General features: G+C 37.2%; 1 protein-coding gene across 5 annotated transcripts in view; it reads left to right on the forward strand.

Moving 5' to 3' along the window:
* KDM3A (lysine demethylase 3A) overlaps window positions 1-18,531 on the forward strand; it is a 57,745-nt gene that overhangs the window by 7,436 nt on the left and 31,778 nt on the right. For all 5 annotated transcript variants that reach the window (XM_012774325.2, XM_076000955.1, XM_012774326.2 and 2 more), the window contains exons 3-10: window positions 880-1,035; window positions 2,922-3,032; window positions 7,249-7,351; window positions 8,110-8,234; window positions 8,487-8,559; window positions 8,672-8,760; window positions 15,557-15,720; window positions 17,494-18,014. In XM_012774325.2, the coding sequence (XP_012629779.1) occupies window positions 880-1,035; window positions 2,922-3,032; window positions 7,249-7,351; window positions 8,110-8,234; window positions 8,487-8,559; window positions 8,672-8,760; window positions 15,557-15,720; window positions 17,494-18,014 (1,342 nt within the window). The remainder of the gene's footprint in view (window positions 1-879; window positions 1,036-2,921; window positions 3,033-7,248; window positions 7,352-8,109; window positions 8,235-8,486; window positions 8,560-8,671; window positions 8,761-15,556; window positions 15,721-17,493; window positions 18,015-18,531) is intronic.

The following is an 18,531-nucleotide window of genomic DNA, read 5'->3' on the forward strand; positions in this document are numbered from 1 at the left end:
AAAAGCATTAAAGAAGATCTAGGATAAATTAATCCTAGCATATTCATAACGAGCTAGAGTGTTTGGTGCATTTATATGACCCTTAAGGTTTGGGAACCATTTTGCCTCCTATCAGAAACCTACTTTTGGGTTGAATTTTTTGTCTTAACATATTTATGTGAGTTGTGAGGGTTATAGCCTTAGGGTTGAAGGTATTTTGCAGGTGAGAAGCAAAATACATTATAATTACTTGGAAAACAATATTTCAAAGGTAGTTTAACTTCCATACAAGAAACTGGAGGTAGTTCTGGAAAACTTTGGGGTCATTTATTATTAAACTTTTTTCTATATTTAGCAAACAAAGCAGTGGTCTTAGACTCCAAACTCTCAGGTAAATTTTCCAGCTTATTCAACTGAAAGATGTATTGAATATGTGCCATATATTGGGCCTTGCTCTAAATCCTACCAGAATTCAAAAGTGGTGGATTGTGTCGATGGGAAATCATTTGAAACCCACAGACAATGTCAACAAATAATTAAAATGCAGATACTTCTTTTGGGTTTCAGATTTGTCTCTTCCAGTTCCCAAAGCTCAGATGTCAAATTAACATATGTAAAAACCTGCTAAGTGGAGATTCTTTGGTTTCTGGACTTCAGATAGGAGGTTACTTGGTAGACAGAGACTGGTCCCAAACGCCCTTGACTTCTGCATTCCAAAATGGTTTGGGAGCCAAAGCTTTGTTCATGTCTGGTTATTTTATTGTGGACTGGGAGCAAGAAGGGGGACAGAACATCCAGATAAAAGATTCAAGTAGAATAATAAGGATATAATTCAGCTTGGGCATTTGTAATGTTTACTTTTGTTAATTGAAACTGCTTTTTTCAATTTTGTTTGTCTAGGTGTGTGTGGAGTTTGATGGGGAATCTTGGAGGAAGAGAAGATGGATAGATGTCTACAACCTTCGCAGGAGAGCATTTTTAGTAGAGCATAACTTGGTTTTGGCTGAACGGAAGTCTCCTGAAATTTCTGAACGAATCGTTCAATGGCCTGCGATAGTGAGTAAATCTTGGGCTTATTGAATTTATGTGAAGAAGCATTTCATCCATTATGAGTTAAACAAGGATAATATATATGTAATGCCTATATTTGACTATCTGGGAAATAATAGACCAGAAGAGTCAGAAAAGCACCTAGGATCTTTTGCCAGTGCTGTTGAGAACTCTGTGACTCTGTATGAGTCCCTTAACTTTCTTGGGCCTTATTTTCTTCACTTGAAAATGGGAACAGGGTAGGTACAGTGGCTCACACCTGTAATACCAGTGCCTTGAGAGGCTGAGGCAGGAGGAATACTTGAGGCCAAGAGTCCAAGACCAGGCTGGGAAACATAGTCTCTACAAAAAAATTAAAAAATAGCCAGATATGGTGGTAGGCGCCTGTAGTTCTAGCTACTTGGGAGGCTGAAGCAGAAGGATCACTTAAGCCCAGGAGACTGAGGTTATAGTGATCTGTGATTGTGCCACTACACTCCAGCCTGGGCAACAGAGCAAGACCCTGTCTGTCTTCAAAAAAAGAAAAGAAAGAAAAATGGGGATAGAGGGAATGTGGGCAATGTCTAGGTTAGAGGTCAGAAATCAATTGTCATATGTAAACATACAGATCTGTTTGGTTTGGCCATCATAGTGTTTTCAGAAATTTGAATTAGTTGCCTCTTTGTAAAAATGTGGAGAGTGCATCTTAAAAATAGAGATTTCCATTGTCTTCTTTAAAACTGCAAGGGCAAGGCAAGGGCAACTCCCAAGAGCAACACTGGGGCCTTGTGGCATTTCCTTCTGGCAGCAACAGGCTAGAGCTGAGTAGTAGCTGTTGCTTTGCTCCCTGTAAGAGTTCCCAGCCTTGATTTTGTTAATCCCTAAGGTTCTCTCTGGCTTATAATATTTTTTGGCTTTAAAGATACTAAAAGTCAGTATATGATTGTGTTGTATGCACATTGTAAATCTGGTATAATTAGAGAAAAGTGATTACTGTGTCTGGAGAGGACAGTTCAGGCTTTGTGGGACATGAGCTGGGGCTTAAAGGAGGAAGGGTCATATTTGGATAGTTGGAAAGGCTGAGAGGATGATCAAAGGCTGAGCAGGATTGTGAAGTGCCTTGCATGTGGTGCTAGCAAAGTTAAGATTTCGCCCATAGGCCAGGCGCGGTGGCTCATCCTAGCATTCTGGGAGGCCGAGGCGGGCAGATTGCTCAAGGTCAGGAGTTCGAAACCAAGCTGAGCAAGAGTGAGACCCCGTCTCTACTATAAATAGAAAGAAATTAATTGGCCAACTAATATATAGAAAACATGAGCCGGGCATGGTGGTGCATCCCTGTAGTCCCAGCTACTCGGGAGGCTGAGGCAGCAGGATAGCTTGAGCCCAGGAGTTTGAGGTTGCTGTGAGCTAGGCTGATGCCATGGCACTCACTCTAGCCTGGGCAACAAAGCAAGACTCTGTCTCAAAAATAAAAAAAATAAAAAAAATAAAGATTTTGCCCATAAGTGAGAAGAACTGTTAGAGATTTTTGCAGCTGTAGGGTTGTGGTTAAAGTTAATTTTGCTTTTCATATTTTTTTTCCAGCTGTTAAGAATTGGTTAAAAATATGGCCCTGTCTTCCTGAAAAATATATATGCACATTTTCTGCATTAATTTTTGGGAAAGCATGGATGTGTGGCCCAAAACCTGTATGTTAATGACTCTCAAACATGCATCTGGTTAAAATTACTGGGTTTGAATAAAAATTGTGTGATCTGTGTCTGCATAGTTGTTATGAGATAATTTGTAGTAAATAAAAACTCAATGGCTTTGTCATTTTCTGTATGCATGGAAAATTGCCAGTTCTCATTATATTTCCAGAATTATGCTGATAGCACTTACGATGCTAAACATTTTCTTTTGTTTTGTTTTAGGTGTACAAATCACTGTTGGACAAAGCTGGTTTGGGATCCATAACTTCTGTTCGCTTTCTGGGAGATCAACAAAGAGTATTTCTGTCCAGAGACCTTTTGAAGCCTATACAGGTAAAACATAGAAACAGTATTACACCAGAAAAAGAGAAATACATGCTCCTTTAACTTGAGAAGTAAAGTACAGTTGACCCTTGAACAATGCAGGCATTGGGGTGCTGACCCCTCTTATAGTTGAAAATCTATAACTTTTGACACCCCCCTAAATTTAACTACTAATAGCCTACTGTTGACTGGAAGCCTTACCGATAACATAGTCAATTAACACATATTTTGTATGTTTATATGTATTCTCTAGTGTATTCGTACAATAAACTAAGCTAGAGAAAAGAAAGTGTTAAGAAAATCATAAGGAAGAGAAAATATATTTATTTATTAAGTGGAAGTGGATCATTATAAAGGTCTTCATCCTAGTTGTCTTCAGATTGAGTAGGCTAAAGAGGAGGAAGAAGAAGAGCAATTGGTCATGCTATATCTAGGGTGCCAGAGGTGGAAGAAAATGTTCAAACTCATCTTGTTCAAGGGTCAGCTATATTGATGTTGATTGCTCTAATTCAGATACCTAACAGAGAAAAGAACCTATCCCATCAGCAGTTATTAGACATTATCCCTCAGTGTTAGCCTTTGGGTTGGTGCTGACCATTTGGGATGAAAGGACAAGGGTAGTATAGTTGATGGTGTGTGTGTATGGAAACACCTAGGTGACAAGAAAATATTATTTAAAAGTAGACTGTTGGCCAGGTACAGTGGCTCATATTTGTAATCCCAGAGACTCAGGAAGTTGAGGTAGGAGGATCATTTGAGGTTAAGAGTTTGAGGTTACAGTAAGCTATGATTATGCCATTGCACTCTAGCTTGGGTGCCAGAGCGAGACCCCATCTCTTAAATAGGAAAAAAAAAGGTAGACTATTATTTATATATAATTATATATATGCTATGCACCCACACATATATATGCATATATACAGTCAATTCTCATTCATGCATTCTATGTTTGTACATTCAACTACTTGCCAGAATATATTCGTAACCCCCAAATCAATATTTATTCATAGTTACTTGCAAACATGCACAGAACCATGAACAATTTGAGTTGCCTGATTCAGGTTCCCAGCTGAAGTCAAGTAAGGCAATGTTTTGCCTTCTCTCAGCTCTCATGCTGTAAACAAGTGTCCTCTCTGTGGTCTATTTAGGCCTGCATTTTTGTGCCTTTTTTTGATGCTTTTAACTATTTAAAATGGCCCCCAAAAGCAATGGTGAAATGCTATGGTATGTCCTAAGAATGAAATACATGTATTAGATAAACTTAGTTCAGCTATGAATTATAGTGCCCTTGGCCGTAAGTTCAAAGTTAATTAATCAGCAATATATATTAAATAAGGCGTCTCAACAGAGACACACATAAAACAAAGTTACGTATTGGTTGCTAAAAATGTTGTGACCAGAGGTTTGCAGGAACCTACCATTGTATTTCCCCTAGGAGCAATAGTTCAGTATTTGCTAATTCAATGTTTTTGGCAAACTGATAGAACATAACTAATGTGAATGATGAGAATTGATTGTATATGTGTATATACATATATATGCAATTAGCTTGTAAAACTGCCACTTTTTTCCCCCACATTTAGGCACCTATGTCTTGCCTCATATGTGATTGTTATAAAAGCATTAGAAGGAAGGGGAAGAACACAAAAATAAATTTGCACAGACCACTACCCTTGTAATAATGTTGGTTTTATAATAGCATTCATCTTTTAGATGTCATTTATGAAGCTTAATAATCCCCTTTACCAACTTCTGTTTTGTGACTTCAGATCTGGCTTGTTTCTGTGGCATGTGGAACCATGAGACCTATTTGTTAAAAGGCAGTTTAGAGTCAATGGTCATTGGATTGCTGGGCCTATGTAGGAAAGCCCAAAACACTGGCTTTCTTTCTACTTGAGTATAACTTTTACTTGCATATCCTAGAAGTGAGTAAAAACAAGGCTCATTATCTGAACCTTATTTTATAATGCTTAAAAATAGAACAGAGGAAAATGCTTTCATTTAAGTTAATTTCACATACAAGTTGCCTTCATGTCTTAGGTAGACATCTTGATATTTTTCCTGCCTTAAAAGGAAGATTAACTTGCTTGTAAGGATTGAGGATCATACAGGGGAGTTGTAGATATTTTGCTTTACAGAGTGATGGTGCAGTTTTTACATATTAACATTGCTATCTGAATTTACATCTTTCATGTGTCCAAGCTTTTCAGTTAAAGTAGAACTCTGTTTTGTTTCTTGAGATAGAAAAAAAAATCTAAATCAGTAAGTTTGTATTTGTTCTGAGGGAGATGCACTGTGGGCCATCAGTGTGAATATTGTCATTAATATAATATTAACATGTAATTAATTGGGGGGGGCTATAATGTGTGCACCTAACTTTTACTGATGAAAATAGTGGTGAAATTTTAATTCTTATCAGAGCATTATCTTGTAGATATGGATGATCACATCAGGCTTCTACTGTATGAAACTCCATGTTGGGGTATGTGATTACCCCAGTAGGATGCTTGCTCTAAATAATGCACAGAGCATCTGAAAAATTATTTGGCATATGCAAAAGTTGGATTGAAACTTAAGGTCTGTCTTTAAATAGAATTTGACTCCGTTATCTGTGAGTAAGAAAAAGACAAGGTATTTGGGCAAGTATCTGGTGCTTTTGTTGAGTACTAAAACTCTCCTAGGCAGACTAAAATTATTCTACTGTATTGAAGAACCATTGGTGGCTCTCTCTGTTAATGTGCTGTTTCATCTTGTAGTAAGAGTTGGAGAATACAATTAGATTTTTTGAAATTGTAGTAGCAATAAATGCATGAGAAAAAACCCTAAACAAACCCATTCTGGTAATTAACGTTGAGCTCTCATGGAGATCCTAGGTTTTTCTAAGGTTACTTGGCTAAAGAAATGCATTTTTCCAACAAGCCCCCTTCTCTAAGAGACTAGTTATCCTTCCCAATGGGAGAAACAAATGATCTATTTTTGGCCTGTATCCATTTCACAGTGGAAGAAAAGCATAAAGACCTGATATTGGAAGGGCTTCTGTGTTTAGTACTGTTTTTTCTTTGCCTGCTACAATTTGGTTTGGCAGGTTATTGCTATTGACAGTTTCTGTATACATTTATCATAACTGGGTGTGCACACAAAGCCAGAAGACTCTGGCATAGTGCCAAAATTGGAGCTGCTGCCAAGAATTGAGTGTTTTAAAATTGGCTTATTCTGAAGGCTTAAACTATTCATTCAGATTTTCTGTTTGTCCTTCCCACCTCCCTTACTTTTTGTAAAGAAGAATGCATTTGGAAACTAGTTAGGCTAAATGAAACTGTGAAGTGAGTTGTTCATTAAAAATAGCAATTTCTTGGGAGCAGAATGCCAGGCCCCATGAAGGGGCCTAGAAGTAGGGTTTTATCCTGGGTAACCATGCTGAGGTGTGCTTTGTGATTGTCATGGAATTGCCATCATGGCCACTTGCTTGCTCATCCCCAAAGTGGCCGATTAGTACATCCACAGGTTCACTAATTGGGGCAAGGACAGAAGGGTCCATTATTCATATCAATGGTGTTTGATGGAAAGGGACATGCACATCCCTGGAGTTAATCATTACTATGTGTCAGAGGGTTTGGAGAACATTGATTAAGGAAGCATTTTCCTGATTGATTAAAAAAATAACTCAGTTATGGTCATCTATCCTTGCTAGAAGGTTCTGCAGTGTATTATGTAGCATGCAGTGTGTTATGTAGTGCTTAAAAATAAAATGAAAAAAAAAAAATTAAGCGGGGGGAGAAACCCAGAACAGCAATTTCATTGAATTGAACATATACATCTATCTCCTGTGTATCTTATCTGTGTTTTTTGCCCCTTGGATTTGGATCTTTGATTTCCTTATCCCCAGTGTTTGGGATGCAGAGTTTTTTTACTTGGATTGACCAGCTTAGTTTGCTTAATGTTTTCCCATAGCCAAAGTTATGTTTAAAACTATGCTTTGAGTCACTCTTAATATCCCTCATGCTTTGAGCTTGGGGTAACTTCACTTCAGTCTGCCCTATGCCTCTGATTACTTGATGGTTTCTGACTTTTTGACCTGTCCAGTTTACTGGAATTGAAACGGTATGGTGCAGTTAGATGGCTTGTTGACACTACTTTAACACATCTGATTAAACCAATTGAAATATCCACTGGAATTTAAGCAACTCTTTTTAGTATCTTAACATAATGATCTTTCATTTTTCAGGATGTAAACAATCTTCGACTTTCTCTCACGGATAATCAGGACGTTAGTAAAGAATTTCAAGCTTTGATTGTGAAGCATTTAGATGAAAGCCATCTTTTACAAGGTATATGGATTATCTGTTGGTGATAGTTCATGAATTGACCCATGATTAGCTTGTAAGAAGCTAGGGTTTAGCCCTTCTCATTCATTCTCTGATTGAAATTTTTTTTCTAAAAAATTTTTCAAAGTAATTAAAAAATTTTTACTTTTTTGCTTTACTTATACAACCAGATGCCTTAAGGTCTGTAATATAGTCTGTAGCCTCTGAAATTTGGAAAATTTAGGAATTATGTGAAACCATGAAAGTAAAGTAGATATTAAAAATGCTCAGCTGTATTTTGACATGGAATTTAATATTTGGAATTTCAGCCCTATAAAATTGACAAGGCATTATTTTATAGTCCTTACTTTCCCATTTACTGTGAGTTTCTACAATCATAAGTTTTTTTTTTTTAATCAGGTTTAGCATTTCTAATGAGGTTCTGAATTTGGTTCCTCTACAACTCTACACAGGACACAGGACAATGAGTTAGGTCTTGATGAATTGTCTGGATACTACATGGTCTGAGACCACATGCTAGAATAAATAAATATATTACCACTCTAAAATAAATTCATAGGAAAATGGATTTTTAAAATAAAAAGTTTAAATTTTCTCCTAGCTTTGTTAAAATATCTGTCATCGTAATGTTTATAGTGATTCTTTTAATATTTACTTTTATTTACTGTATTTTTATTAGAGACTTAGGAAAAGATTGTCCTAGATGGTGGTGCTATTGGGAGATAATGTAGATTGCTCTAAGCATTTTTTTTTTTTTTTAGGTGACAAAAACTTAGTTGGTTCAGAAGTAAAAATTTATAGCTTGGATCCATCTACTCAGTGGTTTTCAGCAACTGTTGTAAATGGAAACCCAGCATCAAAAACTCTTCAAGTCAACTGTGAAGAGGTAAAGACAATGATAACTGTCTGTAAGATAAGTTGATGGGGCAAGATAAACTGTATAAGAATTTATAATCTAGGAGCTAAATACCTTTATTGTTTTATAATAAAATATTAGAGTAGAAATAGAAATAATCACAGTTTTAAAAAGAAATGATTAGTAAGAAGCCCCTATTGTCATGTTAATGGTGCTGACTTTCGGTATATTCTTGAGCATTTTTTTTCATTTTCCAGTATCTTTGTTCTATTTATTTTTAAGATTCCAGCACTGAAAATTGTTGATCCATCACTGATTCATGTTGAAGTTGTACATGATAACCTTGTGACATGTGGTAAGGATACATTGCTTGGTTAAAGTATCTTCCTTTTCCTTCTCCTCTTTCCTGTTTCTTCTCACATTAAGAGAAACAGAGAAGTCAACTTACCCATTATTAAATATTTTAGGTAATTCTACAAGAATCACAGCTGTAAAACGGAAGTCTTCTGAGAATAATGGAAGCCTGGTTTCCAAACAAGTGAAATCTTGTTCTGAGGTAACCTTGATTTATTTTTGTCACATGTGTAAAGCTTTCCTTAATTCTAACATTGCACAACCAGGGTTTCTTTTGTAGTTATGTAGCTGTTTTCTCTGCTCTTCTTTGATAGTTCCAGATCTTGGCCATAATTTCTACACTCAAGCAGATGGAGATAATATAAGTTTCTGGTTCACTATTTTTTGTGTAAGAAAAAGTTTCATGTTTTTGTATTTGCTGGAGATTAATATCAATAGATATTCTCAATAGATTTGACAATTTCTTGAAGGTAAATTGAGTTGTATTTGTCAATGCCTGACATGAAACGAGGGGAGGAACCTTAGAATTCCAAGTAGATGGGGTGTTGAAATAGGACGTCTGATAGCTCATTTATTACTGGGTAAACGAAGGTACTGGTTTTGCAAACTAGGTGGTTGGTTTGCCATTACTAATTTCTGCCCAGAAAAGTATAGGCTTCTATGAATGCCACGGTGAGTTCATGTACTGGATTTAATTCTTTTCTGAAATACTTATGGTTTGGACCAAGACTATTTCTCTTTTAATTTCTCAATCATTAGGACCTATTACAGTACAAATAACTTTTTCACACCTTAGGAATTCAGATGTACTTGTTACATGCATAGTTTCCTGTATTATCAAAAACACCTTTATATTGTTCTGCTCCAGGAGGTTAGAAATTTAACATTGACCTGGCTAATACTGTTAAGATTGTTGGCAACATTTGAGAGAACCTTGAGGTCTGGGGGAGTAAGGCAAAGAGAAATGGCATGAGGAGTGAGCCAGGGTTAATGACTAAATCTAGAGTTCTGGGTCAAGGGTAGATTGAACTGTACCATCAACTAGAACCAGAGCAAGCACTGTGCTGCACAAATACTTAAGAGTCTGTGTAGCTAGGATGGTTGATTGGCTTTCCTGAGTCTTTTGCCTGTGTACAGTCAAAGGAACTTTGATACTTCATTAAAAGCTTTGTAAGCCAAGGTGCCTAAAACTTCTGTCTTCCTTCCAAGTATATAGGCTTGACCTCTTGAGTGGAGGCTCAGGTTGTTCATGAAAGAATGAAGAGGTAATTATGGAAATTAGTATTATTACCTTTCATTTTTGCCTCAAAGTTTACAAAGTAATTTCAAATAAATCCATCCCACAATACCAGCGATACTATATTGAGCACTGACTGGGTGGTGGATTGTTGGTCCTGGAGACTGAGAGATACTTGGAATCCCTGTCTTAGTGTCTATAGTGTGGTGAGGGAGACAAACTTGCACAGGGCTCCTCCAAGCACTGGGGGAGTGCTCTGAGCAGTAGTGCAGGTTCCTCAGGAAGCAGCCTGAGTAGAAGCTCTCAGAGAGGTCATGTCCTGTTTGCTGAAGGGCAAGTGATTCATTATGGCTGGGGCATGGGAAGAGAGAGAGAGGCAGGATAAGAGATAGAAATTTTGGGTTTTACCCTGCAAATGGGTATTGGGTTGGGGAGTTGGGGTGTTCAGGGGTTTTAAGTTCAGGAAACTGACTTGAGCTTTATATATGATGAATGAGGGAAGGAGGTGAGAAAAGAAATGAGCACTGGTTAGGCTAGTGGGATTGCCCATCATAAACAGGCTTGAAGTGAGGCAGTAGCTAAGGAGATGGAGAACTATTTAGAAGGCAGCATTGATTAGATCTGGTGGAAGACTAGGTGTTAGAACTGAGGAAACAGAGGAATCTACCTAATAAAGTAAGTAGAACAAATGAAATGTCTGCTTCATAGAATATGATAGTTCTAGCTAAGAATGCTCAAGTGACATGGTCAGGTGATTATTTATGATATTGTGTAGTCTCCTAGTAGACACAGGGGCTGAGCTGGGGGGAATAAGGATCCCTGGTCTAGATAGTAAGGCCTTGGGGAAGTAACATAGTAAGGGTTATAAAAAGGATGCCAAGCAACTGATTATTTATTGTATCTTAGAGTTAAGCTCAGAGGGGATATTGAGAAGGTAATCCACAGTATTAGAAGCTGATGGAGGAATAGGATAAAATAATAACCTATCAGGTTTTGACATTGGAGAAATTGTTAGCAATCTAGGGTAGAGGTAGTAAAGATCAATCTGGAGAAGTTGGTTGGGTTTTACCTGTTACAGAGGATGCATAGGTATAAAAATGCTCAGGGATATAATGAAAAGGAGAGCTTCAAGATGTGTTGGGGAGAAGGGGTCAGGGAATAGGAATGGCATATCCTGTTGGATAGTGGAGGAATCAACCTGGGTTGCAGGCAAAACTGAGGTCAGTGGGGACCTCCTGTGGGAGAAGGTGCCAGTTCTTCAAAGTGTCATTTTTATCAGTGATAAGAAAGGTGACTGAAAAAGAAAAAAACAAAACAAAAAACAACAACAACAAAAAAGAAAATAAATAAAAGAAAGGAGATTGAGCAAGTAACTTTGTAGCCTTCAAGGAGATGCTTATAAAATGTGGTAACACATACATATATAATGTGCTTCTCTCTGTCTGACTCAAACTCTTGTAGAGCAGGGAACATGACTTTTTTCTTTCTTAGCATATTGTCCATACTATCCATGTTCAACAAACTTGTGTGCTATTGAACTGATACTAGGCACAATCAGAAGGTATTAAAAAAGTAAATCTGAACTTTAGCCTTAGCCTGGAGATAAGTTTCTTCTGCATCTAAAATAAGAAACTAAATTCAGTGTTTTAAAAATGACTGTTGCAGCTCTTAAACTTTATAGTCTTCTCATTCTAAAGGAAGTTGGAGGTGGTAGATTTTTACCAGGGTATTAGAAGTTTTAGAAAATTTTTTTTGCTTATTGAAGTTATTCTCATTTTAAAATTTTTGGTTAGCCTAGAAATGTATAGTAAAGAAAAGAAACATCACTTATAGTCATACTTCTCAGAGACTCTGTTTACATTTTGGAATACTTCCTTCTTGTCTCTTTTTTTCTACTGTATATCATGCAGGCCTGTTTATGTTTATTTGTTTTTTTGTTTATTTAAAACTAAAACCCATATTCTCTTGTAGCCTCTTTGATTATCTTACAGTATATCGTGATTATTTTTCCATATCAGTAAATATTCTTTTTCATCCTGGGTGATTCTTGTAATCAAACAAGTTTGGAAACACTGGCCTAGCCTAGATTTCAACATGGCTGGAGAGGTAAAGAAAGCAGTAGGAAGAAAAAGAGAGTTAAGTTAGCTGTGTGAATGAAAGGTGAATACAGTAACACTTGGCACGATTCTCACCGTGTTTGCATTTGCCAGATGTGTTAGACTGGCACAGAGTTTACTTTTAGGGTGGTCTTTGGAAGACATTTGGGATTAGGTAGGCAAGACTCTTGGCTGCTTTGATGGATACTTTCAGTTAAGATAAACCTGTTTGCCAGTGATATCTGGCTCCTTGAAGGTCTTCTCTGCCTAGCAGACTATTCCTCAGAGTTACAATGTTGCTTGGTTAATTGGGAAAGAGTCTGCCAAGGATTGTGAGCCAGCAGTGTCCTTTTTAGAATACGATCATACACTCAATTATATTATCTCCGTCTGCTGGCAGGGAGGAACTATTGCCATGACTGGTATAGAAGACCTTCAGGGAAAACTCTTCAGGTAAGAAGAAACTTTGACCCTTTGTCAAGTCAGAGGCCAGGGCAGAGCTGTGCACGTGAAGATGGGCTTGGGAATTGGAGTCCTATCCGTGTTGAGCTCACCCTTAGGAAAGTTGTAGAGGGATATACTTCAGTTCCTCAAAGGAAGAACACCCTACGTTGTGTTAATTATAGCATGGTGACAGAACTGGAAAAATTTCCACAATATTTTTCTACTTTAAGATTAGAAAACTGTTCATCTCTAAAACTGCTTTATTTTACTATGCGCCAGGCACTATGGTAAAGCACAGCCCTATAAAGTATGCTTTCATGCTCTCATTTTACAAATGCAACCAACATGCTAGGAAGTGTCAGAGACTGACTTCAAACCAAGGTCTAACACCAAAACCCAATACTGTTAACCACTGTGCTGCTGTTGCCTCTCTTCTCCAGATCCTTTCCTTCGTGTAGTGAATCATCATTATAAAACAGACTTCTCTCTCTCTCCTTCCTTCCTTCCTTCCTTCCTTCCTTCCTTCCTTCCTTCCTTCCTTCCTTCCTTCCTTCCTTCCTTCCTTCCTTCCTTCCTTCCTTCCTTCCTTCCTCCCTCCCTCCCTCCCTCCCTCCCTCCCTCCCTCCTTTCCTCTTTCCTTCCTTCCTTCTTTCCTTCCTGCAAATATTTATTTTATGTTTAATCAGTGCTAGACACTGATCTACAGTGGTGAGCCTCAATGCCTGTCTCTTTAGGTAACTCATAAGACTTATATATTTATAGCTATTTTAAAATATTAAATGCTAACAGCATTCATTTTTTCATACCTTCATTCCACCAGTCTTACTTATTGAGCATCTGCCATATGACTGGCTTATGAGGTATAACAGTGGACCTCTGTCCATAAGGGGTATACATCCACTGTGGGGAGACTGACAATAAATAAAAGGTACTTCCATGGTGTGATAAGTGCCATCAAAGGTGTAAACCCAGGAGTATGATAAAGAGTAAGGGCGTAGCTTGTAGGATGCAGCTTTGGAAAGAGTGATCAGAGATTCTGAGGAGGTGACAGTTTAACAGACTGGAGGGTAAAAGGATGGTGCCAACCAGCCAGTGAAAACTGTACAGGCAGAGAGAATAGCAAGTACAGAGGCCCATGCAAGAAAGGGCTTAGCATGTTTGAAGACCAGAAAGGAAGCCAGTGTAGTTTGGAGTACTGCGAGCAAGGGGGAGAGCGAAAGAGATGAGTGTGTGGAGGTGTGGGAGTTTGCAGGAGACTAGACCACATGGGATTTTTATAGGCAGTGGAGTGCCATGATCTTATTTGATTTATATTTTGTAAAGATTGCCATGTGGTAGAATAGATTTTGAGTGGGAAGCAGAGGATGCAGCATGAATAGAAGGAAGTCAGGCTAGGTAGGAGATGGATAGTTTAGGGGAAGGATGTTTTCATGGAAAGAAATGGATAGATTTAATAAATACTTTGGAAATGGAGGCAGGATTTATTGGTTCATTGCTTGGATATGGGAAATGAGAGAGATGGAGGGTTTTGTTTTTTTTTTTTACACGAGCCCCTGGATAAATGTTGTACAGAGTAAAAATTTATGCTTAGGTTTATAATCCAAATTTGTTAAGGATGTTGTCAGGCTAAATTAAAGAAAGGTGTTAGTGCATCAACTCTAAACATACTCAAAATAAGGAAGGTGATCTATACGAGGAAAGGTCCTTGGTAAAAGTGAACCTTGGATAAAGCATTTTGATATAATTTGGCAATTAAACTTTGGGAGGCTAACCTCAGATTACCAGAGAATTGTAAAGTATTATAGTCAAAAGAGACTTTGGGAATAAACTTAACTAATTTTGTCATTTAAAGGATTAGGAAACAGAGACCTAGAGAGGTAAAGTTGATTATCCCAAAGGTATTCTTAAAATAGCCAAATCTCCCCCAACCCCCCACTCAAAAAACAAAACAAAACCCAAAACAAACATATACCTTCTGGAGAACACTAAGCTAATATTTAACCAAAATTGAGTTGACTAAAACAGTATAATATGTGATCAGTTTAGTACTTAAAAATAGTTTGAAGCTATGCCACAACTCTGATAGTGATTAAATTCTTTATAATTTTCAGATATTTCTGCATAGCATATACTAGATAGTCCTTGAAAGACTGTCAGAGTAAATGAGAAAAAGATTCATGAGTAGACTACATATAAATGTATTCAGAATTATGAGGTTTAAAAAACCTACTAAGGGAAGTTCTACATCAAATTTTAGAAGTTAATAACTAGAAGATGAAGAAACTGGAGATTCTTCAAGTTTAGATTTGGTGGTATGGTAAATGTAAAGTCACTGTGATGTGAGAGAGATTATTGAGAAAGGTACATGACTTGAAGTGCATGACTTAAAGCATAGAGGGGAAGATGGGTGAGGTTACTTTACCTACTTCAGCCATAGTATGTTTAGTTGTCTTGAGTTTATCTCTTCTTTTTTTCATAGTGGGAAGTTTATTTTTGTGGATAATATAAACTGATAAAAAGTAGATTCATATTTATATTTTTGTGAAGATAAAATTACATGAAAAATGAAGGGGGACAAGTATCCCAATTTTGTCCCAGAGGCCTGTCATGACTTGATATTTTTTGCAGCTTGGGATGACCTTGTGACTTGATGAGCCACTTAAGAGCAAGAAGCATGTCCTCAACCTTTATTGCATTGCAAAGGCTTATCTTGGTACCCAGTAGGCACCACTGCCTACAAGAGTCCTATGTGGTCTGGTCTCCTGCCAGTCTACGCAGTAAGTGCGTGGTGGGCACTGAAGTCATGTCAAAATGAATGCATGTGAAGCTGCCACCATTAGAGACTGTCACTTAAATGTTCACTTCTGTGCATTGCATTATTAATGTAATTGCCACATGACTGCAATTTCCTGGCATAATGATTCAGAGGTCTGAAAAAGATATGCTTGATCTTTTATAGAAAGACAAGTTTTATGAAAAAGCTGGAGTGATTTATTTATAGCATTCAGATTTGAGTCCTTAATTTTGTGATTTATTACTTGTTTTACTGTCCTTTTTATTTGGTGATGGTGTTGTGCTTATTTAGTATTAAACCAAGCAAATTACCTTGCATTTTGCTAGCACTTTGTAATTTCTCAACTAGGGACTTTCCTTTTTTGTTTTCTTCCGCCCTCTCTCCCCCAGACTTTCCTTTTAATATCTGTTGATTTGGTATCTTTTAGGCCTCTCCCAGTATGTGTCCTGTACAGTCTGTTCCCACAACAGTGTTTAAGGAGATACTCCTTGGCTGTACTGCAGCAACTCCACCTAGTAAGGACCCAAGACAGCAAAGTACTCCCCAGGCTGCCAACTCTCCACCTAACCTTGGAGCAAAAATTCCTCAAGGGTGAGTAGTATTTGTTAAGGAAGTTTAATCATAATAATAAAAATTACATTTTAGTCATGGTTTATTCTTCAGGTTGTCCAGGGAGGTTTTTCACTGAAGTTATCCAAAGGAAAGATTGAGATTGATAGGTGCCTTCAGAGGTGAAAAGGATAGAAGACACAGAGAACAGTGTGGAAAATGGTATAGAAGTGAAAGGGGACATGAGAAAAGAGAAGCTTTTTTGCCTTGATAATATGGTGAGAAGGTTCAGTGGAAATACTACAGACATTTGCAGAATAGGTGTGTGCTTTCAGAGAAAAGGGAACAGATTGTTTGTATGTAGAAGACTAAGGTCAGAGGGGTTCTCATCAGCCTAGACATGAGTTGACCCAAGTATAGGTGAGAAATGCAACAGAGAAGATTCTAAGACTAACAGAAATGAGGAAGCAATAATAGATGTAGGTGGTATTGTTACTAATTTATAGAGGAAGAAAATGAATAAGAAATATAAAGTTTAACCAGAAACTTGTAGTAGGTACAAGGTTGACAGAGTGGTTTTAAGGGAAGGATCTCTTTGGGAGAAGAGGGTGGTCTGCATTGTCAGTCGATAGACACTGAAGATGTGGGTCAGAGAGATTGTGGTGTAGAAAAGTAGATTTTGGAAGACTGCTGCAAAAAGGTGGGAGAGTGGCTGAGCACACTGGTTCACTGGGAGAAAAGTTGGTGGCCTGGGATAGAGCTTGGAGGATGGCCACATAGCAGTCAGATGGAAGGAGGAACCATTTTCAAAATAGAAAAGTGGAGCAGTAGGAAGTTCAGTGATATCCAAGCAAGGATTTTTAATCAGAATTCTTAAATGAGAAATTCTTTTCCAGGATGAAAAATCCTTTGTTAGAGGCAGGAATAAAGAAGTATAATAGAAAAAAAAAGGCTTTGCAGTTTGCTGGGGGAGGAACTTTAGGATGAATTTCGAAGAAATAAAAATTCTTCAAGGATATCCCTAGTAAGATGTGTGGGGAAAATATTGAATCCTTGTGAACAAGCAAGTTAATCAGTCAGCTATTCTGTTTGCTTTGGGTCCTGATCACTGAACAAACATGAATGAAATTATTCACTGTTATAGCTGGTTAAATGTTCATAGTAGGGCAGGATTTTGTGCTGCTGGTAGTTTGTTAGTTTTTAATTACATTTTGTGTGAATATCTTTTAGAGGGTTTCTAACATTTCTAAGAAACATACATACTTAAAAATTTTTATCTTGATAACATTTATCTACCATAAAATTGAATTTCTGAGTCTTGGCAAGCAGCAAGAATGCTAGTTTTATCTTTCAAATTCAAGCATAATCTTCTATATATAAGAAAGAGAATTCAGCAGAGGTTTCTCTGAAAAAAAAAAAAAGAAACTTTCAGAATTGGCCCTGCAGACTTCTAGTTTTGACATTTGAAAACCACTGATCTTATCTACAGAGTATATTCTGTGGATCCACATGATATTAAGTTTGTTTTGAGGGAAATCTAAAGTTCATTAAGCTATAAGAAGCAGAACTAACTTAAGTGTGTGTTCTCATAAATTTAGGGTTGTATTTTTTGAGTGTTTAATATAATTTTGCAGAGCCACTGGCTGATGACTTTTAACTCCAGGTCATAGAAACCTTATCCTAAATTCTCTAACATTGACCAGTTTTCTCTTTCACACTGGTTTCCTTAGGGAACCAAATGAATGAGTTTTGGAAGGTAATGAAGACATAAAGAAAAGAGACCAGGATGCTAGTTTTCCATATTATCTTTTTCAGATGTCATAAGCAGAGTTTACCAGAAGAACTTTCTTCCTGTCTAAATACAAAGGCTGAAGTGCTGAGAACAAAACCAGATGTTGTCTGCAAAGCAGAGTTGCTCTCTACAAAGTCTTCTCAGATTGGAACTGGAGACTTGAAAATTCTGAGTGAGCCAAAAGGTAGCTGTACCCAGCCTAAGACAAACACTGATCAGGAAAACAGATTGGAATCTGTCCCACAACCATTGACTGGCCTTCCTAAGGATTGTTTACCTACAAAAGCTTCTTCTAAGACAGAAGTGGAAATTGCCAGTACTCCTGAACTGCAGAAGCACCTAGAACATGCACCTTCAACATCTGATGTCCTTTCACATAAGCCAGAAATGAAAGCAGGTATCAGCAGTGATAGCCATAATAGTTTTGCAGAAAAAAAGGTAGAACCTTCAACTTTAGCTTGTCGATCACAGAATTTAAGGGAATCTTCAGTAAAAACAGATAATGAAAGCTGTTGTACAAGAAGCAACAACAAAATCCCAAATGGTGAGTGTTTCTAAATATCTTTATTGGTAGAAGGTAAGAGATGGTAGAGAGAGAGAGATAAATATATATATATATATATTTATATTTCTTACTCTATGAGAAAATATATGAAAATAACTCTGTAGAAAAAGTTCATACATTCAGAAAAAGTTTAAAAGAATAATCCCCCAAATCTCAGAAATTATTTTTAATATTTTGGTATACCTGGTTTTGTGTATATAGAAATTTAAACTGTATTACACCAATGTGTTCATGTCAACAATTTTATCCTATGAGTTAGTATAGGTGTCTTACCAACATTTTAAAGATGCAGTGATTCCATTATATGCATTTACCATATAACTTAAGTGGTTCCTATTAAGTGGGTAATTAGGTGGTTCCAAATTCTTGGTTGTAAGACAGTATTTTTGAAACAAAATCTAAAGCGATCTGGTGATTACTTTATCTTTAGCCTATCACTTGTCTTTCTGTAACATCCAGGTTGGAGTGGAAGAGGTGACACTTTATGCACACACAG

This window comes from Microcebus murinus, chromosome 3 (assembly GCF_040939455.1).
Source record: "Microcebus murinus isolate Inina chromosome 3, M.murinus_Inina_mat1.0, whole genome shotgun sequence".
In the NCBI taxonomy this organism is placed as follows: Eukaryota; Metazoa; Chordata; class Mammalia; order Primates; family Cheirogaleidae; genus Microcebus; species Microcebus murinus.